Source organism: Trachurus trachurus, assembly GCF_905171665.1.
Source record: "Trachurus trachurus genome assembly, chromosome: 7".
NCBI classification, from domain to species: domain Eukaryota; kingdom Metazoa; phylum Chordata; class Actinopteri; order Carangiformes; family Carangidae; genus Trachurus; species Trachurus trachurus.
Window position 1 is genome coordinate 12,276,083 of NC_139901.1, and position 22,864 is coordinate 12,298,946.

General features: G+C 42.1%; 1 protein-coding gene across 1 annotated transcript in view; it reads left to right on the forward strand.

Annotated features, from left to right (window-relative positions):
* tafa5l (TAFA chemokine like family member 5, like) overlaps nt 1-22,613 on the forward strand; it is a gene marked incomplete at both ends in the record, with an annotated part of 45,253 nt that extends 22,640 nt beyond the window's left edge. The window contains 2 exons of the mRNA XM_083974594.1: nt 6,227-6,354; nt 22,590-22,613. Coding sequence (XP_083830720.1) covers nt 6,227-6,354; nt 22,590-22,613 — 152 coding nt within the window. The remainder of the gene's footprint in view (nt 1-6,226; nt 6,355-22,589) is intronic.
* Between the last annotated feature and the right edge of the window lie 251 nt (nt 22,614-22,864).

Sequence of the window (22,864 nt, forward strand, 5' to 3'; positions counted from 1 at the left end):
TTTAGTCTGCACACTGTACACAGGAGGATTATGTGCTTTCCCTTGCTTGTCTCCCTGCTCTCACTGTAATCTGCTCCCCGGCTCCCTCCCTTTCCCTTCCCTCAGCTTGGCCCATTGTTGCCATGCCACCACATCACACTGTAATCGTATGAGGCTTGATGGCCACCATGATAAGGGTCTGCAGGCTGCAGGGACACTGTTTATTTGCTCGCTGCAAGCTTCTGCTTTAACACCCATCCAAATGATTATTGACACTAAATGAGCAAAAATAACGAGCTCAAATAAAAAGGGAAGGTTTTTGTCAGATTTATATTGCAGACGCACAATTGAGAAGATTTGTTGTATTCTGTTTATTTCAACTGCTGAGAGAGAGGCCTATATTTAAAACAGGCTTATGTTGGAGACAAGCTGTAAGACGCCTCCCTTTTTCTGATCTGCTCCTGTTTTGCTGTTGATGCTGTTTGTTGTTCATGCAGACTCATCATTTCCTCTGTGTTTACCTGTTGTCCTGATAGATTCAGAATAATGCACATGTTCCATCTGTGCAACTGGGTCATCCAGTCACCAACAGAAACATTGTTTTCATTCACAAAGCCTCCAATAGTTTACCCCCCCCCCCCCCCCCCCCACCACCACCACCACCACCACCACCACCACAACCACCACCACAAACAATGTCACTGCATCTCAACACTTCCTGCTTGGATGTTTCACAATAAAAGATCCTCACAGGATTTTGAAAAAGCAAAGAGTCAAGTTTTGTTTACAATGGCTCAACAGTTATTAAATAAAGACGTAAAAAGCCAGTGGATATAATTACCTCAGCCATTATGTGAATACTGACTTTTAATTGAGACTTTATGGTATCAAATGGACCCCAAGCCCCAAAAATACAAGAAGGTGTCTCGATATCTAATCAGTGGATCTTAAATTTTCCATTTGTGTTATCACCAGCAAACCTGAAGGATTATATATCTCTGAAAAAAGGTGTTTTGCCACAAATGTTGAACAAAAATTAATTTGATATATCATAAAAATCTTTGTTTTGTGTTTTCGTCAAAGCAACTTTTGTAAATGAGTGGGAAAATTACCTGAAGATTAGATTCACAGTTGTTACCACACTGTTGCCAAATATACAGAAATATACAGACAATTTCTCTACAAACTCATTTTTTGATCTAACGTCCTGACTGAAATACAAGCAGCCAGATATACAAGAAAGTCTCAGTAATTCCCGCCCCGGCAACAGCTTGCTCAACAGAATCACAGTTTACGATGACGTACTGAGACATTTGTAGCTTGGCTGCTGTCTTTGTTTAAAGTGCGTTTATGTTGGATTTTGCTGCCGTTGTAATTACAACGGAAAGACCATCAGGCCTCTGGAAGCAGGCTGGAGGACAGAGGGCTGAAAATCTGGCCGCTACAAATTGATCCGTGATTGAAGCTTAATTAACACCAACCACAAACCCTTTAAAAACCTGTTACTGCATTTCTGGTGCCCAGCTAAGCTAGTTTGCTAATCTTGTTGGATGCTTTGCAAAAGATGCATCACTATCAGTTCCAGTCTTATATCACTAGAAGAGAAGCACAATTAATTGTTGTGCTGTATTTTCGGTGTAGTGAGCCTTCTCTTGGTGTCTTCTTTCCCCTTCAGTCTTTCAGAAACTGCCTCTAAAGCCGTCTCTTTTTGTTTGTTGTACCTCATCTAAATACATTTTAAATGAGCTGCCTGTGGCTTTGGTGAAAATTTGATGTTATTTTCTACTTGTACAGAGGCAGAGTTTCATCAGACTATCAGTGTGTATGGTTTAAGAGCCACTGTTGTGCCTTCTGCCCCGTTTTGAGCCCCGTCTGGCAGTGCTGCGTTGAGCAGGGCAGGGCAGGGCTTGGCACCGTGCATGGGGGGGGGACAGATGGTCTTACGTGTGATCTAGTTGGAGGTCCAGAGCAGAACCCCAGCAGGGACCCTGGCAGCTGACAAGCCTGGCCCGACGTCCGCTTTCCCTGGGTGGGTCTCAGACAGTGACGGCAACAGGATGGGCCACCCAGGTGTCAGCCAGACACAGAGACGCTCTCTCTCTCTCTCTTTCTCGCAGCCAGATGTTTCACCTCTGCTGCTGATGCACGTTGCCACCATAACAAACACGCCTGGAATCATGTTCAAAGACAGCACCAAGCACATACTCGACAACGGTGCCAACATGGCCACAATAATTCTCAGCCATTTGCTCCAGCTGAGCGAACAAGCCAAGTTTATTACAACAGCAGCATGTAAAAGATACAGTAGGATGAAATGCAGCAGCAGCAGCAGACAGATTGAGCTCAGCAGCTTTAGGTCTGCACTGGTGACGTGTGTAGGTTTTTGTACCATACAAGCATTTTAATGTGCCTACAGTTGCGCGTGCCAGCATGTTGGACAGATAGGTTTGATGGATGGAGACAGGCTGAGGCCAAACTGCAGCTGATGCCATTTTGTCTCTGCTTGTGTTATTCATGATGTTGTCGTCGATGAAGTTATCACAGCGACGAGCGAGCGTGGCCCTAGTGAGCTCCGCTGCTCGTGGCATCGGGAAAGTCATCAAGTCATCACAGATCAAGTCACACTGTCCGCCATGGCATTGAAAAACTAACAAGGGCAAAGTATGGAGTGGCCTGATACTGTGGCAGGAGCTGAAAAATGCATTTATTTCAGCCAACCTCGGCGGCTGTGGGCTGGCCGGGCTGATGCACTCCACGGTTAGTCAGCACTCCCGCCGCTTTGCCAGCTCAGCTTTTATTCCGTGCCCTGGAAATTGAGTTTTGCTGGCCCTGTAATATACTCAAAACTACATCTGCAACTGACTGATAAATCTACGCTTTGTTGCGCCTGACGGATGGCTGTGAAAATGAAAATTCACCCCGGCATGTTGCTGTGTCAGGAGGAAGGTCACTTTAGATTTCCCTCCGTTCACCGAGGAGTGTGGGCTGGGGCTGAGGCCGTAATGACCGCTTTGTCTCAGAATCTAGTTGCGAGGCTTTAATATTTTCTTTAGCTTGTGTGATTCAATGAGATGAGATGTTCCTGGATTGTTTTGTTCCACTGCTGTGTCTCTACACACGGGGAGGCCACGCTTAAAAAAAAACACTGCCTTCTCATGTGTCAGTAATATCTGTTATTTGCTGAGGGACAATCGCTTTATATCCACAGAGCAGCAATTGTGTGTGTGTGTGTGTGTGTGTGTGTGTGTGTGTGTGTGTGTGTGTGTGTGTGTGTGTGTGTGAGAGTGTGTGTAGTTACATATATGAAGGTGCTGTTCAGCCGGCTTGATAAATACCACAAGATGACAGATCTTTATTGCAGAGCAGCAGTCGGGGTCTGACACTCCAAAGACCAATTTCAGACTGTTAACAAGCCTAGAGCAGGAATACCTCACAGCAAAATGTCACAGGGCCTCCCTCTCCACACCTCTTTACTCTCGCTCTCTCTCTCCCGCCCCCTCTCCGTTCCGCCCTCAGCTCTCCCATGGACATTCAACGAATTGTAGTTCCTCTCTTTCAATTTCGCGACCATGTTACCTCGTTCCACAATGTGCTGCCCTGAGGGATCGTGGGTAGGCAAGAGCAGTGGCCCCGGCCAGGTCCGCAGAGAGCTGATAACCTTTCCGTGTTGCTTTAGCACACTGTGTAAAGAACAATCAGTGCTTATCGCCGTCGACTACAGGCGAATGCTAATTTAATGTCATGCAGACAGACTGCAGAGGAGGAAGAAGAGCAACGCCACTGTTCACACTGACAGCCGATGTCTGCGGCAGACCAATACGTTTGAGGAGACTGAAGTTTTTCAGCCTTTTATTGCCGATTCTCTTCTGTGATCCACTGAATCCTTGTGGTGAAACACTTCTGAGAAGGTGTCTCAGGTTTACAGAGCACTGTGTGGTTAGAAATAATACAGCCATGCTTACTAATTAATAATGTGTCAATACTGATAACAGATCATAACATCAGAGCTTCGTCAACATTATTTGGATGAAGCTGTTATGTGTCAAATATTTAGATATATCCCTATATCAAAACTGTACACAACTGTATCAATTTTTTTTTTTAAATCTAATATTCAAGCAACATTCAGTATTTTCAGACACATCCCAACATGAAAGTTTTAGCCAAACATACTTCTAGACCTTGCCCCAATTCTGGCCCATGTACTTCCACATCTGTCCAGAGTCTGGCTCTTATCCGATGTGCCAGAATTGGTCCAAACGTGGACATTACATCTTACAACCATGAAACAATATGAGCCACAGCAAAAGACAGGCAAATGATTTATTTTGCTATCTGGGATTAATATCAAGCACAGATGCTAGCCTGATGCTAGCTGTTTTTCTCCTTAAATGACCAGAGTAGTCAACAAAAACAACCTGTACAGTGCGCTAACTCCAGTGTGTTTAGGGCTTTTAGAAAGCGAGTCAGCATTGGTTCGGGCTAGAGTTCTTAAGGCCAGGCCCGAAAATAAAAGATTCTGGTCGGGTTTTTTATATAAAAAACATCTTCTTACTGGTTGTACTGTGTGTTGTTTATTGTGAAATCATCTGAATCTGTACTATTCATTTTGGTGACGATTATCTGCTAACAGAAGAACGTCATCATCGCTATTATTATCGAGTGTGCCATATTAGAACGCAATAATGATGCATCAGGTCAGTTGTCCGTCGGGCCAGGTCAGTTTTAAAGCAGAAGTAAGCGATCCGGTCATTTTGGCTAACTTTCTGTCAGCCGATGGAGTTAGCAGTCCCCGCCCTCGTCCCTACATCACCACATGCACGCGCATCCCTTGGCTGCACACACAGAGAGGACCGCCCCTTTATGCCGTTCTCTCTCCTCATTGGATAAAGGTTGTAGGATACAAGGAAAGTTTTCTCCTCGGCTTACAGCAGAGCAGAGTGACTGACAGACCCGTGTTTCGGACCAAACACTCTATATAAGTGATTGCTGTCGGAAGATAGAACTATTTAAGACTTATATTAACACAAATATTCCACTTACTTCTGCTTTAATTTTCAGGCCCATTAAGAACTCTAGTTTGGGTTGAAGACTACAAACCTGAAAATGAAAAATATGTTGTATTGTCCCAGCAAAACAATTATGAAAGTTCTTCTTTCTTATACACAAATAAATAATTTACAAACATAAATTATTCATTTATACACACAAACTATTTTATTTTCCCCCTTGACTTCTGCGGGGTGCTGTGCAGGTTCATGTCTGAACCTCACATCTTAATATTTGTAAAAAATTAGCACTGTGGAAGGCAGGACAGGGTGCTGATGATGAGCTGTTTTACTGCTGTGTTCACTGTACTGTACATCTGGTTTACACACAGCCAGGGCCTTCTTACATTTCTTTCCTCATGTCTCCCTCGCCTGCTGAGTTTCCTGTCACCTTTCTACTGTCACTGTTTAATTTAAAAAGCCACAGAAAATAGCAATGACTACATGCACGGAAGGTGTCATAGTGTCACATTTGAGTGTTTCTTCTGCTGGTTCATCACAACAAACACAAGAAGCCTATGTAGCAGAATACTGTATATAGACTTAAAAATGTAAGATCATGAGCACCTACACATATTTCAATGTATTAACAGTTATAGTACACTCTATTTGCAAATCAGTGTAATTTTAAGGTGATCCATCTTTTTTAGCCTTTGTTACAAATTAACAACGAACCTGCACTCTTGCTATTCATGCTACATTATGTAGCTCTGTTCTCATGTTGTATGTAGCCCTGATGGTGGAAAGACAGTGGTGTAGGAAAAACCAAGATCTTCAATTTATTGGCCATTTAGTACAAATTTGAGAAGAAACTAAACATTCCAATAAAATTATGATAACAAATATCTTTTCACCTGCAATATTTTACCTTTAATTACATTGAAAAACAAACATTTTAAGAGAAATATTAATTGTAATAAAATGTCAAAAGGGAGAAAACCATCTGTGCAGCTGCAGGAAACACAACCTTCGCAGGAAAGTAATTTATGGAGCACCAGTTGGTCTGTAAAGGTTAATACCACAGGCAGTTCAGACATGGTGGTTCAACAAGAACCTCATTAAAATACTACAGGCTTGTGAACGCACCAGCACATGAGGACATTTTCCTCTATGCCTAGCATAAAAAAAACAGCTTTGTTGTTTGTTCCAGAATATTTTCAAGTCTGTGTTTCTAATTTTATTGTTGTCCGCCTTCCCAGCGCGAATCGTGAGGAGCCGCCAGTGGTGCGAGATGGTTCCCTGCCTGGAGGGCGAGGTCTGCAGCCTCCTGTTTAACCGATCCGGCTGGACCTGCACCAGGGGCAGCGGTCGCATCAAGACCGTCACGGTAATTTGCAAGACATGACATTAATACACGCCATATGCACTTAACAGCATCACGTCCCCATTTTCAGCATGAGCGACTGCTGCGAGCTGATGGTGTCATATGAAGCCTCAGCACAGAGACGGAGGCAGCCCATGTCATTCACAGCAGAAGGTCAGTGTCCAGAGTCCAGGATTCAAAGGCTGCGTCAATACTGAATCACAAAGAGAGGAGAACTGATGCTGGACTGCTTTGAGTGTTTGTGGCTTCACTCTGGTCAGTGGTGTTACAGCTGATGCTTCACGGTTTATCCACACTTTAACCTTTCACTGCAAGATGATCCATGAGGAAAATGAAAAATCAAATGAACACACTACTGGGCATCACTTGAATCGGATTATCTCAGCTCACTGATAAGATTATAAAGAAGACCGATAGAGAAGTAAGCTAAGCATGAGTAAAAAGTGTTCTGAGGATTAATTACACAGTTATCAGCTAATCCACCTTTGATATTGCTTTGTTGTTTGGTCTTTTGGTCAGCTTAAACACACCACTCAGCTAAAAGCAGCATGTACAGAGAATACTAAGAAGCCCCCATTATCATTTCAAACTCTTCTGTACAGCTCAATCTCCTCAGATTTGAGCCACGAGTCACACAGCTCATATCAAATATACTGCTAATGTAAAAGGCCTGAAATTTTAAGTGAAATACACTGGGTCGTAGCCAGGGCAAAATTGTAACTGAGGTCCAAAAGTGTTGTACTTTTAAAATTCAGATGAGTAAAGGAGTGTGGACTAAGCCAGGCAGCTCGCTCTGAGTTGAGATGTAGGAAAAGAAGACAGTAGCTCAAGTCAAGTTTAATATTTATCTTATATGAAAAAAAGGTGCTTCATGGTTCTTTGCTGCAATTATGGGCAAAGAGAACAGAGCAAACATTATTAATTTATTCTGACAAGTTAGCGCCAGCACTAGGCCTGATCTGACATCATAATCTTTTATATTTTTCCCTCTTCTTATGCTCAAAATATCTACATACCTACATCGGTAAAATGTAGCATTTTGATTATGAAATGTAAGTAAACAATTGCCTACTTTGTTCATGACAACAGTTGTTGTCCAATCAGAGGGGGGTCAAAGTTCAGGTGGTGGAGTATGTTAGCCGGCACCACAGAACCCAGAGTGGGTCAGGAAATGCAGATCAATCAGTCAAACTTAGGTCAAACTATTTGTACAGCACTTTTCATACAGGTTAGGGCAGCTCAAAGTGCTTCACAGACGACTGATGAGCTGATCACCAGGTAATAAAGCTATAATAACATAGGCAAACTTTTGTATGTCTGTTGTCAATAGTAATAAAAGAACAGAAGAACAGAATAGAATACAATTTGCAACAAAATTACAATAAGTGAGTAAATGAAGGTGACTAATGATGAGACAACATATTTAATCAAAATAGTAATAAACTTACTATGTATAGCGCTTCTCAAAGCAGAGTTACAAAGTGCTTTTCAGCACACAAACATAATACAAAAGTACAGCAATTAAAACAGTCAGTCTTTATCCTGGACCGGGGAATGGTTACTAGACCCTTGGCTGAAGACTGGGCTCATGTGGTGAAAGGAGATCAGTAATATCCTTGAGTGCATGTCCAGAAACTGCCTTAAACGTTATTGTTAAAATCCTAAAATCAATTCTAAAACTAACACAGAGACAGTGAATGAAGCTAAAACAGAGGTTATGTGCTCTGTCTTTTTAGTCAGAAAGTAAGAGGTCAGAAGAACACATTTAGTTTACAAGTTTAAGTCATCAGAGGCTTTTCCTTGTGTCTGTGCAGTAACACTTACGACTGCTGCAAGTGACAATATGTGAATTCAAATATTAATGCAAGCAGCTGATTAGATCATTTACCCAACACAATAGCAGACATTTCACATATCAGTGTAGGAATGGCTGACAACAGTGTGTGACCTCCCCCTGACTCAGTGAGACATGTAAATGAATACAAAACATGGTGAATTTTTAAAAGCTTCAATATGGTGTCATCTGTCCCTCTGTAGGCTCCTCTCGCAGCTTCCAATGCCTCAGAGCTGCCAACACTGCAGCCCTGACGAAGGCTGTGCAACGTGATTCAGCACTCAAACAAAACACAGGAAGCACAACTTTGTTATATCAGTGCAAATCACTAATTATTGTAATTATAAAGGAAGCATCATTATAAATGTGTTTGAATGGGGGGAGAAAAAAAAACTACAGCCTGGCCAATAATTGCCGCTCCCCAGGTGCTACACTGCTGTTTGCCTATAGTCAGTCAGACTGAGTCACCATGGATACAGATCTCTCTGTTACCATGTGGTTCACACCTTACCAACTTGGCAATTTCACACTTATGCAACCTAATGCTCGGTGCAAACAGAGGTCACTGTTGTTTTCCACCAGGTGACCATCTTTCACCACTTATCCTTAGTGATGTGGTGCTAATCTATGTTTGACACATCCAAGAAACACAATTACCCTCTCTCTGCAGCTCCACCATGTTTGTTGTTGAAAAGCTGCCACCTCATAAGTTGTTTTTTGCCTTGAATTTTCCTCTCTTTTATGTGTTTCCTTGTTGCAGCCACTGGTTGCTTGATGTGAGAAAACACTCAGGAACTGGAGACTGTGTTGCCATCTGAAGCCACATTACATCACATCACCTCAGGCAATAGCCGTGCAGATGCTAAAATCTGAAGGACCTGATCTGAACTTCTGTTTGCTTTCAACCCGCCTCATTAAGCAGTGCTGGGGAATAAAACTAAATTCTTTGCTCCACTGGATCCAAATGTTGTCCATATTTGGTCCATAGTTTGTCCACTGATATTCTGGGCCCAGGTGTTCAAAAGATGGATAAAAATGAACCAGATTTTGAAATCCCTTCTTTTGCCATCCAGGATCACGTTTTCCATCTTACTTTTAACCCACTTGTTCAAAGCAAAATTGGATTGGATCAGTCTGATCCAGATACAGTACAAACTTTTCAAGATTACCAAATCCGGATAACGAATGCTAAATGGGACACTAAAGGCTGCTAGCCTAGGTATGTAAAAAACATGCTGTTTTTCATTTATTCAATGTCAAGCCAGACCTTAATTTCATTTGCATGTCCAGTAGTTTGGGAAAAACATTCAGAGAGATCATTTGTAGAGTGATCATATGTTAACTTTATTTACTTAATCACTGAAATGGTTTAAAAATCAGGTGCAAATCCGATTTCAGAATCCGTTTTTAGTTTTGAACATTCCATTTTCAAGATTGTATCCTATCCATTAACCAAAATCCGATCAGGTTAGTTTTGAACAACTGGGCCCTGGGTATTACTGTGAGGGACTTGATTGATTGATTGACTTTATTGTCCACCTCTGTCTCAATATGTCTCTCCCAAAGAAAGTACAGTTAAAATGCACACAATCCCCACACCGTTAAAAACACACATGTGCAACATACATATTTTGTGACTTACCAATCACCTTTCCTTCAATGTTAACATTTTCTGCAGAGCAACTTTGTTTTTTGCTCTATACGCTCACTCTGCTGCTGCGAGCTGTTAGATGCTTTCAACCAGGCTCCTATGTGTCACTTCAAAGCTCCTCTGCTTCCTGATGAAGAACAATCATTGGTTGGCTTTTCTAGTCTGATCAGTGATTGTTCAACAGGCTGGTGACTGAGCGAGACAGGGAGGGTGTTACTGCTTCTTCTTGGTTTTGTTTAGTTTCCTGACACAAGTCCAGCAGCACAGTGACGTATGAAGGAAGCCTCCTCCTCTCCCTGTGTGGCATGATTTGCTGCTTAATTTTTTTCAGTTTTTCATTGTCATAAAAAGATCCTCTTTCAAGTAACAATGATATCTTTCCTCAAGGTTCATTTATATGGTGGCCCTGAGAGCTCAACTCACAGCAACTCAAGAAAACATGAAACTCATTTTCATCGTTTTGAAAATAAAAAATCGAGTTTGAGTCCTCTTACATTTGATCCGCTTTTTCTCTTACTTTCACTCTTGAAATTAGGTAATAATTTTAAAAACACAGTAATTAACCTGCAACTGCATGGGGGTATTATAATACATTCATGCATATTTACTCTGCAATGGTTTTAACTTCAAAAGCCATTGAATAACAAGTGCATCCCAGCAGGTCCATCACTTTGTAGAGTCCCCTGGTAATACTTCTGTTCTGTTGTGAGTATTTGCAGCTCATTCGTGATCACAATGATGAAGATGTTTTCTGACAGTCTTTGTGTTTTGTCTGTTTGGTTGTATTTTCTTCAGTTGCAGTGCATTGAGCCCTCACAAATGCCGGACATTTGGCCTCCAAACTTTTATCAATATAGATCAAATTAAAGTGAGACATAAGAGTTATTTTTTAAGGACGAAGTCACTCATAAATGTTTTTCAGCCTTGTTCATTTCAATACACCACCTCTGCAGGTGCTGCCTCACCGGTCTCGTATGACCACTAGCTCATAGCGGCTAATAAAAAGCTGACTTTAGAGTTTGGTATAACTGACTTTACTGTGTCTGTTGGTGAACTGTGTGACTATTCTACACTGCTGTTTTTTCACTTCACTTTGTGTTTCCAAGTCACTCCTGCTGCTCGGCCAAAATTGAAAAAGGCTAGCTTCATTGCATTTGCATTTTTAATAAGGCTTCCTTAAAATTATCACCAATACACGCAGTGAGTGTAGCATTTTATCAGGCTAAGTGCCCTCTTGTAGACAAATTGTCTATTGTAATGGAAAAACTTTCTTTGCTACCTCACACCCGTCTTTGGCTTTTTTCTGTTCTCCAGTTTCATGTTACTCAACAGCCCTACATATTAATACAATATTATTATTAATAATAATCTATAATCATTGGCCAATAAATCTGCCTGTCTTTTTTTTTTTTTATAGATTCTGCTCGACTAGACTTCATTTGTAATTCCCACCATTGCAAAGGGAATAAATCTGCTGAAAGAGAAGCAGACACAGATATCTGCCTCAGGTATGAAGATGTCAAAACATATAGAGACAGAGAGACTAAGGGGAGACGCAGAGGGACTTAACTTAAAGAGACAGAGTGAGTGAACCAGCACAATACAGCATTTTGATGTCAGCAAGAGATGACAAGATGGACAGGGCAGGGGAGACTGCTGTCCTCGTCATCAGGTACACAGGGCCAAAGGTCAACCTGTGACTGGCTCTGTTGATTTTTTACCCTCTCTCTCTCTCTTCTCTCCCTCTCGCTCTGTATGTGTATCTCTCTTGCTCCTCTGCCTCCTCCGTCCAGCAGCCCTGGGCAGCTGCTGCAGATTTCACGCACGCATTCTCACCGTCCTGTAATCTACCCTGACAGCACACTTAGGTTAGTGTTTCACTTTTTTGTACATATATTTACCAAAAAAAATACAGATGACGTGTTCCACTGAATATTGAATATCCTCAATTAGCTGCCGGTGTGTGTGTGTGGGTGTGGGTGTGTGTTTTTTGAGGGGGGCAGTGATGGTTATGGCTTTGGCGAGGGGATATCGAGAGGTATTTGTTGTAAGACCTGAAATGAGATGAAAGCACATTCTGGAAGATACATGAAAATAGGTAATCTATAAACAGGATTGATCAGGCTGAAGCGTGAAGACAAGGATAGAGAGAGAGGGTAGGGGGGGCAGAGGACCAGGCTGTCGCTCGGCCACTGGCCAAACTCTCTTCCCACATCTGTGAGCAAATATGTGTGAAAGAGGGTGGGGGGGTGTTGTTAATTGTGAAACAATGAGTCTTCACGAGCACATAATCACATTGTACATACACACCTGTGTTCACCAGTGTTACCATGTGTGTTTTGAAAGCTGATATTGGCCGCAGTCATTATTCACGCTGTAGAGCACTGGTTCAACGTAGGTGGAGTTTGAAGTGACGAATGTACCTGATGGTGGCAGATCATGCAGAAAATTGTGCATCTAATAAATCATATATTACCCTGTTATTATCAATTATACATGGGATTGGGTTCAGTGGCATTTTAACAGATCTAAATCCAGTGTCAAATTGCTTAATGAATCCAATTAGTTTTGTGCACCTTAATCAAATCAAAGTTCAGTCTCAGTGAGTTAAGTAAAGTTAAAAATGGCTTCAAGGTTCGGTCTGATTTGATCAATCTATACTTTGTTGGCTAAGGAGGCAGAAACACTTTATTTTTGAGTGGCAGACTAATTACTGTTCACAACATGTAGCCACGTCCTGAAAATGAAATGAGCAGCAGAAGATATGAAATGTTGATTAGATTTCACTTTTTACTTTGCTGCGAAAAAGCAATTATTAAATATTTACATACAAGTGGTTGTTTAAGACAGGAGGAGGAGGAGGAGGAGGAGGAGGAGGAGGAGGGAACAGCAACAGTGTTGAGTGCCGCAGCTGAGGGTAGTTATGTAGGGAAAAAAACATATTTTTATGTCATCTGTTGTTTTTCAGATGCAGCATTTGGTTTGTTCATGTTTTTGGGTGAGCACCCGTCCTGGCTGCCAGGTTGGACTGGCTCACCCAGTGTATGCAGAGTGGACCGTGGGTGGAGCTCAGGAAATGTCACTGTTCATCTGTTTGCTCATCACTTCTGTCCAGAGTTTGGTTAAGACTCTTATGGATGGCTGCTTGTGTGATTGACTGACCCAGTTATCTCCCCACAGTGATAACAAACTCTCTGACACTTTGAAACATGGGCCATTTATTTTATGAAATGTATGTCTTTTAATTTGACACCAATGCTTCTGGTTCCTGTTTTTTTGTTGACTCCCTTGCCTCCAGTCTCCAGTATTCACTACTGTATCTATCAAAAATATAGACAAGAAATTTTAAATAATAAAAAAACACATTTATTATCTCTCAGGTGGTAACGTTGACAATTGATGATTGAAACATAACAATAATCCAGTATTTAACCTGAAACCTGCAGAAATGGTCTCTCCCCACCACAGACATGATAAATCACTATAAATATAATATTCAAGATTCTCATTATGAAAAAAATTCCATTATTTTATTATTGCGGTGTCTTGTAATGCATTAAATAACCCTCTAACAATTCTAAATATTGATAAAGCTGCTGAACACACTAATACATGTCTAAATAAAATACTCTATCAACTTAGTAAAGTAAAGTAATAAAGTGATACCCTAGTTTACCTGCATCAGACACACACACCCACTTTAACCACTTTCTTGCACCTGTGTGTCTTTACTAAAGGTCTTTACACCCCCCCCCCCCCCCCCCCCCCTCCCCCCCTCCCCACTCCAGTGTGTGCAGCTCGCGGTGGCACTGCCAGGTCACACTCTCCAGCCTAACCTGCTAATGGAGTTTGCATATGCAGCCCGCTCCCCACTGCCAGCTAGCCATTAATATGAATCACTCTCTGGAGGCCGCTCCCTCCCTCCACCACCACCACCTCTCCCCACCACACACACACACACACACACCCAAACAAGCCGGCAATTTGTCTTCACTAGCGAGCCGCTGAAAGATCCATACATGATATTCTCCATGGTGGAAAGTGCATTTCAGGAGGGGTGGGGTGGGGAGGGCGGAGGTGTTATGAGATTGGTTTCGTACACTTGACAGGGAGGGTGTGGAGGGGAATTGCTGGTTTCACAAGAGCATGGACGTGTGCTGCGCTGGTGGAGGTTGGACATGGAGGAAAATTGTCCAGACGGACAGAATTCAGGACAGTGAAATGATTTCTCACCTTTCAGGTGAGCAAGAGAGCTGTGAGATTGCATCACAGTGCTTGCTGAGCGCCCTGCTGAGGTCTCTTATCAGCTTCTGCTGATCACGTCAAATTCAACCTTTTAAAAGCTTTGTCAGTGCAGGATCTGACTGTTTCCCCAAATATTATGTCCTGAGCTTAACAGGCCAAAGGGAACAGTACAGTGTTTGAAAACCCTGATTGGATCCTGTTCCGACTGTAGTTTCATGTCCCTCAGACAGTACAAAAAAATAAATAAAAAAATCTTCCTACACACAACAAATGCCACTGCTCAGCTAGTGTGTGTGTGTGGCCTGGAGAGAAACATGTCAGTTGCAGTTGGGCTTTTTTTTTTGCCAAACAGCATATACAGACACACACACACAGAGAGAACGACCCAGGAGGTCAGAGAGGATTGCATCATGTTTTTTAGCATTTTCTCTTTTTTCTGCTCTGGCGGCCTTCCTCCAGCTATGTGCTTTTTGTTCCAGTCTCAGCCAAGGCGAAGAACTAGTGGAGTGTGTGTAGTCCTGCCAGTGCTGCTGTAAACATTAAGACATCATTGCCAGCTTTTTGAATGGACGCCATGTGACACCAAAATCTAGATTTGTGCAGGAGGCGGGGAAAAAAAGAAGGAAGAGGTTTCAGCTGGTTGAGAAACAAAGAAAATGAGAACAGGTATTTGAATCAGCACTGTTGCACATACTGTATGATGCAGAGATGGAAAAGAAAAAGAAAAACTGGGTTGTGCTGATGGAGCTGTATGAATACTAATGCCCCGTCCAGTGATGGAGGAGTTATGAAATTCTCACCTCATATGAAAGAGGTGGGAAAATGTCACGGACAGTTGATGCAGTTCCACAGTGTGGTTATGTAACACCAGCACCTCGGCTTATAAAGGCTTCAATGTCTACGACAAACAGCGAGGCTGCCAAGTCATGTGTCGCCATGGTCACTGCCGAGCTGGCAACCCATCTGACCCTGAGACAGACTTCTAATGAGGTTCCTTCTCGAAAGGCGAAGGCGCTGCACTCCCGGGCCCTGTCGGCGACACCACTGTTTGTCTTGGGCTCCTTGAAATGAAAAGTTGATTAGTGGGTGAGGCAGGAGAGTGGAGGTGGCACTGACAGGTCTTCGCTTGGCTCTGTATCATTAGTGTAAAGGGAAGGAAAGGGATGTAGTGCTCAAATCGGAATCAACACAAAGCAATAAGGTTTAAAAATTGAGTCTCGCTGAGCTGCCAAAAACGTCCTCACGCGTCGTCTGTTTCAAATGCAGCCTTGCTTTTCAACTCAGCAGGAGAAACTAATATTGTGGTGACATCATTTCACTTCTTCAGCGACTGCAGTTCAGCTTAATTACCCCATTTTCTACAATTGGTTTAATTTCTTTTATACAAGAGAGTTGCAGGTGAAATGATCTCAGCTCTAATGGTGAAATCTTAATCGTATACGGAATATCTTTCTTCACGGGGAGACAAACAACAATGAATTAATCCTGCTAATGAGTTGAGCCTGTGAAGTCGTGATCTGATACGTCTCATTCCTCTCCACTGTCATCCACAAACTATTTAAAAACACATCAGTGAGCCGCACTGTCAGAGTAGGTGACATGTTACTTCATTATCACAAATGCACACACACGCATACACGGCCGCACGCACATACACACACATACACAGTAGTTCAGTGTAGTTTAGTCCATGCACTGTCCTGCTGCTGTAAATAGTCAAATCACCAAATTTTAACCATTGAAAAATATCCACAGCACAGTTTTCTCCTGTTCTAAGCTACAATTCCCAGCTGTGTTCGGTATAGGAAATTACTGATTGATCAAATAAAATTAGATACTTGTCAGCTGCACAACATTTTACATCTCCAATAGGAACCTATTGTACGTAGTACTGAGAGACAGACCAATACGTTGATGGTTTAGGTCTTTCCCTGGGATGTTTTGTCAAACAAAATAACCATTTAAACTTATAAACTGTAACATTTCGCCATTGAAGTGTCTAAAAATGACCAAACCAAACTTATATTTGTGAGTTGTGTTCTTACATCATCTCAAAAGTCTCCATCCATTCTCAAACCTACAGAAATTAGTGATTTTACTGATGGTAATGGTCCAACTTTACCTCTGCAGATAATTTGGCTTCCTGTAAAAACCACCTGAACAACTGACTCCAAACAAGAAAAAGCAGTGATAAAGACAACAACTCCCATGATTCCATGCCATATCATAATATTACCCAACTCCAAATTTTTATTATTGATTGATTGAGAGACTGTGTGAAATAGAATACAACAAATGATCACCATCATTCAGGTTTGGGCTGCTTTAAAACATCTTATTATTGTCATTAGTATTATTATTACCCAGTTGATCCTCTGGTGAAGTTGAGTGGAGTTGCCTGCACTAGGACTACACGCTCTACTAAGAGATGCAGATGCTGACACCCACGCAGCTCTCATATTATTGCCTTCTTGCTGCTGATGCAACACAACCAGATTAGAACCAGGCAGAAAAACAGAGTTGCCTTCGCCCTTCTGATTTATTATCTTAAAAGCTGTTTTGTCTGCAGGAAGAAAAAAAAATGTTTGTATGTTAGAGTGCATGTAGTGAAGCCTCTGTGTGTGTTGTGTTACAACTGCACTGTTAGAAAAACAACCTGTGAGCACTGCTGGCTCCGTGCTAATGAATAAGCATAATCCTGCAGAAAATGTTTGCAAAAGACAAAACAGGCAGGTGATTAGAGGGAGGAGGGGCACATCTCTTATCTGTGAATGTGATCTCATTTTTATAGGCACATTTTCCATTATGGTTTTTCTTTCAAATCTTTATCTAAACAGCTCATCGCACTCGAGTTAAATATGTTTTTCTAGATGGCCTTCAGTGCTTGAGTCCAATTTGCAATTGCATTAGCACCTTTGTGACTTTGCACTTCTCGTTATGACTTGAGTGTAGTTTTTTTTTTTTAGGATATGCAAATTGTTGCATTTAGTTTTCTTGTATTTGCCACAGAGCTGCCATCTCAACCTCGTGCTAACAGATTTGTATTCTCAGTGGGACGCCATCTTTAGATAAAGGTGGTCTTTGATGGTAAAATCACTTTCATTAGGTGCTAGCGCTGTGACCAGCAGCATTCATTTAGCCTCGATAAAATGCATAATGGGAGATGTAAAGTAGGTTGTTTCTGGAATAGTAACTCCTTGTGCTGAAGGATAAATACAGTAAAGATGCGCCCTGAGTGAGAGGATGTGTTCTAATACAGCAGGAAAATATCAGTGAGGAAATCAGGACTGGAGGTCATTAGAAAAATATCTGCATCTCGAAAATACATTGATAAAGCAGGCCAGGGCGTTTTTTTTTTCAGATATTAGATATGCATGCTGTGCAACATGTCCTTAGGTGCTCTGCTGGTTTTCACTCTCATTTGCAGTAGAAATCGTTAAATTCTTTGCACCAGCAAAAAAATCCCAACATACTTTACATGCACAACTAACAGAATCTTTTTCAGCATCACTGGGTTTAAAACAAAACAAGCAGGTTTTGGTTTGCACTTTTTTAGTGTTTTGCACAGAGATGCACAAATCTACAATTAAGTGAAACTGTTATTCTCATGTCACAGTCTGTTCAATGCGTGGATTGCACCACCATCCTTTCTTTGATACACACATCAGACAGAAAAGCATGAGTCCAGCTCAGTCTTGTGTTTTCTGTCTCACTGGCTCACCTCCAGGCTTTCTTATACAGTACATTCATGTTTGTGAACTGACAGTAGCCATGCCATATTGTATCTGACAGCTCCCTCTCTGGATCCTCGGGGATAATAACACACTGTAGCCTTTGGATGTACACTTATAAAACAAAAATGACTGACAATCAAACAGAATGCACGGCCCATGCCAAACACACAGAGTGCACAGGTTTCGCCAGATAAGCAAATATACTCTTTATTTCAGTTTCATTTACAGATCTTCTATTTATCAAGCGGAAAGAGAAATGCACTGCTCAGGCTTCAACTCATCTGTTTGTCAGGGTGCTGCGGCATGACCATCAGTCTTGAGGAGATAGCGTGTGGACTGATGCAGAAAATATATTGAAATAGGTTAGATTGATAGAGACATTCAGAAAAGAGAGAAATTGCTAAACCAAACCAACCTCTCTATTTCCCCTTTTCATTTGTGTTATCGTAGATGTTGTGTTATTGAACATGCGTGTGCCGCAGGACGCCTCCTGATTTCATTTAGAGGATCTAATTTTTCCTTGGGTTGTCATTGACAGGGTGTAAAGCAGGAACACATTGTTTTTTATTTCCTCTGGTGCTGCCATCATCTATTAAAAGAGTTCTTTTTTCAGTTTGACTTGGCCGGGCATTGCCCCCCCCCCCCCTCTTCTGTGTCTGAGGCCGCGAATGAATGTGGTCGCTTCTGCTGTCACTTTCTGCACACTTTACCCAGCTCGCCTATTTGAAGTTCTGTCATAGCCAGGCTTTGAACTGCCATTTGTGTTGTAGCCTGCACACTGCTCGTCTCCAGAGCTTCGTCTGCTGTGAAAATTGTCAGAGCCATAGGCCATGTTTTCAACACAGGCTTTTTTCCCCTTTTGTAATAACTAATGCAGAAACCCTGTTTATAGACTGGACACATTCACTCGAGCTCAGTTGCTGCATCCTATTTCAAAGCCCCAATGCCTTTTGTGGCCTTTGGATTTTTTGTTTATGCTTTTTTAATAAATTGTTCAGTGCTGCTTCGACTGATGTACTGAGCCGCTATATATTATGTCTGGTTAATTTTAGAAGCTGTTGCCAGCTTTAACATAACCCCAGATCTGTCTCCAACAGTAAAAGCGGGTACCTGCAATTTCTCATTTGTTTTTTCAGTTATATGCTAATGTGCTGTGTGGGTCATTCACATGAAGTTTCAAAGGATTACATTTTTTAAAATTATTTTCAGACTAACACACATGTATTAAATCTGTTTTTTCCCTAATGCAAAACGAGGGCCTAGGGATCAAGAGTAATCTATTTGTGATTTGATGTAGTTGTACATTGGCCCTGAGGACTCATAAGCTACAGTACACATACTGACAATAAAAACTGATGCACCAGCCAGGACACACTTGTTGTTTGAAGCTTTTTATTTACTTTCAATAGTGACATAAAAATGCAGGGTTGTATGGGAGAAAGAGAGAGAGAGAGGGAGACAGAGTGTGAGAGAGATTGACTGGGTTGGACGAGCTGCAGCCTTCATGGTGCATGCTGTGCCCTCCCACCCCCCAACTCCAACCCCACCCAACCCTCAGGTTTGCAGAGTATTGGGCTTCTAAATAAAAGTGACTTGACTAAATGTTCTCCTAATTCCACCATGTTTATGTGACTGCTGTAAATACAATTTTATGCAGATTAAGACTTTGTAAACAAGACAGATGATCAACTGATAAGTTATTATGCATTTCTTTAGAAGAAACCATCTGCCTACTCATGAATGCATCAGCAAAAATAACGTGGAATACAATTTAACAGTGTGAAAACTCAATTTACTGCATTTACATCCACATCAGAGCAAAGTGTTTTGCAGTATATGTTGCTGCTACGTCTTAGCCTCTGTTCCAGATGTCCTTTATGCTGCTTTGTTTTCTCTCAATATGAAAGTCAACAAACAGGCTGCTGAGATGTGTTTGATTTGTGTTATGCATCACAATGAACATCAAGTCTAAATCCATTTTGATCAACGTTCTATTAGTGATTTGAGGTGGTGCATTAATGACTTCAAATTAATCTGCACTTTAACTGCATTATCATGCAGCTGCAACATTTACATACATTAATGTAGACTGGATGTTCACTTTAACTTTTCCTCACCTGAACTAGTTTCAAACGCCTGTTGAGTGATTTTAATGCAACACACAGACAAATGGAAACCAGTCTCTGAGACAAACAGAAAGTCAAAATTTACTGTAGGAGTTACTTTCTGCAGTGGAAAAAAGAAATGCCTGGTAATACAGTACCGTTGGGTTGGAAGCAATAGTTTTCTTTCTTTTCTTTTTTTCTTTTGTTTTAGCATTTGGCAGCTGAAGCTTCAGATATTTTTCTCTGGAGGTCTGAAATACCAAATTAATGACATACTACAAGGTATCTAGTTTAAAAGCATTTGTTTGAAATCTGGTCAATAGATGCAATTGGCTTTTCTGCAGCTGCTTTTCAAGACATAAATCAGCAAATGCAAACAGATGTTTTGCAACCAGTGTTGGTTTACTGCCACCAGCAGAGCCCTGGCTCTGATGCTCTGATGCTTTTGTACCTCAGACTTGATAGTCACGGCATGTCTCCGGTATGTAGCTGACGCTGTGCTTGTTAGCCTAATAACAACCACAGCTGGAGTGGCTGCTAATGACTGGGACCTCTAGGAGTCTCCAGTTGATGAAACCAACCAACTACGTCCTTTGCAGGAGTCCTATTGTTATGAGAGACCCCAGGGAAAAAATCTTAGTTACTGCAGTGAAGGCACAGCACCCGTCTCTGTAATGGCTGGGTGAGCTGCTGGTGAGACTTTTGCAGCTTCAAGTGCCACCAAACATGCACCTTCTACTTTGTTTCCCCCTGAGCACTGAGCCAACAAGCTGTCTGCTGTACCAGTGGTCTCCCCCACTTCTGGCAATAAACATATCTGGGGGTTGTAACATTACCTTAGCTGAGGATTTTATTTGTGAAATGGAAAGCATACTGTTTCCTAAAAATACTTTGATCATAAAATATGCTGTGTTGATGATAAGGAATAAAGTTAATTGAATCCCTTAATATTTTTGCCAATCTCCACTGGCACTCGCTCAAAGATCCAGGCTATGCACCTCATTTGAACTGCAAAACTTTATCATTTATGCACAGTGCTCAGTGTTTACAAGTGATGATGAAACGAGGACACCCCGAGCTCAGAGACCAAGTCCAAATGTTTCCACTTCACCACAGCACAACCAATCGGTGAAGCTCTTATTAGCGTGTCCCTGCTTCTTTTGTCTGTCTTATCTGTAAATCTTCCTCACCCTTCACGCCAGCAGGAGCTGCATATATCTTCAACGTCCTTGGATTCCCGTCGTGTAAACACCAGAGGTGGTGAGCACTGTTTACCGCTGCGCATGGCAGGCAAACAGCCGGCTCTGGCTCCTGCACAGCTCGTCCCGTGGGGCCAAACTCACCTTATTACCCTTTTAATTAGTAGGAGCAGTTAATAGTGTCGGCCTCCTCTGCCACCTCAGCACTCTGCACCGAGTTCAGGAATCCCTCCAATCAATAGCGAAGAGTCGGACTGAGGGAGAGGGAGGAGGTCCTGTTGTGGTAACAGCTCAGGTGCATTCAGGATGGTTTTTGGGGAGAAATCAAACAACATACTATTTTCTTTGAAGAAACCTTTGGGCCTAGTGTAGCAATAACTATTCATTCTCCCTTTTTTATGTGTACATTTGAAGGGATAATAAGGTCTCTGGGTTCCTCATGCACATGCCCCTGTGTCTCCGCTTCCACATTTCCTCTCACTCGAAAATGAATGTAATCAAAAAGCTAAGGGTTTGCTCTGTAGATTCTATTGTGCCCTTATAAGCTTTTATCCCTTCCAACCGCTCGCCCTGTGCTCATTTCTTTTCTTGTTTTGATTTAAAGATGCAGTGGAAGTACTTAGCATTTAGATGACATGCTGCTGGAGAGGTGTGATGGATCAGCGCCTCTTCAGAGGACTGAATTTCCTCGACAGCGCCACAGCCGGTCGGTCGGTCAGTCTGTGGGCCGGTCGGACAGACAGAACGACAGATCGCAGGACGTCAGACTGGGTGGGCAGCAGAATACCAAGTCTGCCTGCCTCGCTGCTGCAGATAGCCTGGCACAGCCGAGAGGAGAGCAGAGACTGCTGGGAATGCCAATGCGATGCTCAGACACCCGTCTCGCCTTGGCTCCTCTGATTGGCTAAACAGACCATTAGCTTCCTGATTATGATTAGCAGAGTCATTATCTACACAAAAGTGGCTCATTCACCAATATTAAGAAGGCAAGGGAGCTTTTTTTCCTCCGGTCAAGGGGAAAACAGCGTGTTGTCATGTGTTCTCCTTAAGATGAATGTAGGAGGCGAGAAGTTGTTGTTCACAGAGAAACAAAGTGGAATACTGTTTATCACCCTGCCCTACAGCTAATGTGATAAAAATTTGCTATCTGTGCGATGCCATTGATGGAAGAAAGGAAATGTCTCTCACTCGTTAATGTGGAATGAGGCAGCCATTACTCGCTCGTATTTTCCGGTTGAGGAGAGGAGCGGTGTTCTCAGAGGTCATAAAAACTGGGGGAGAACAAAATAACCTTCATCTTCTTTCATCTCGCCTTAGATATAATTGGAAGACACGCCATCTGTGCTTTTAAATGGACATATGCTGCTTTGCGTCCAAGGCCAATATGCTTAAGGAAAGTTGAATAAAACGTGGGTGAAGGCCAGCCCACTGTTCCTGTGACGCTGACCTTCTTCTGCTTTTCTTTTCCAGCCTTTGCCCAAGGAGCCGTCGTAGGATGCAGAAGAAAACAGCAGGTATGTTGGTGTTCTAATGATTTTTTTTTCAGATTTGCATCTACTGTATATAATGTGAAGCTGTAACTTGGGTCGAGCAATTTGACATACAAAGCTAAGCAAAGACTTAACGATCAAAAGCAGAAATTATAACTTCTTGAAGGACATTTAATGAACAGCAGAAGCTAAAGGTTCAGTGTAATTCAGACCAGGACCGAATCGACCATTAATATCTATTCATCAAGTATTTCT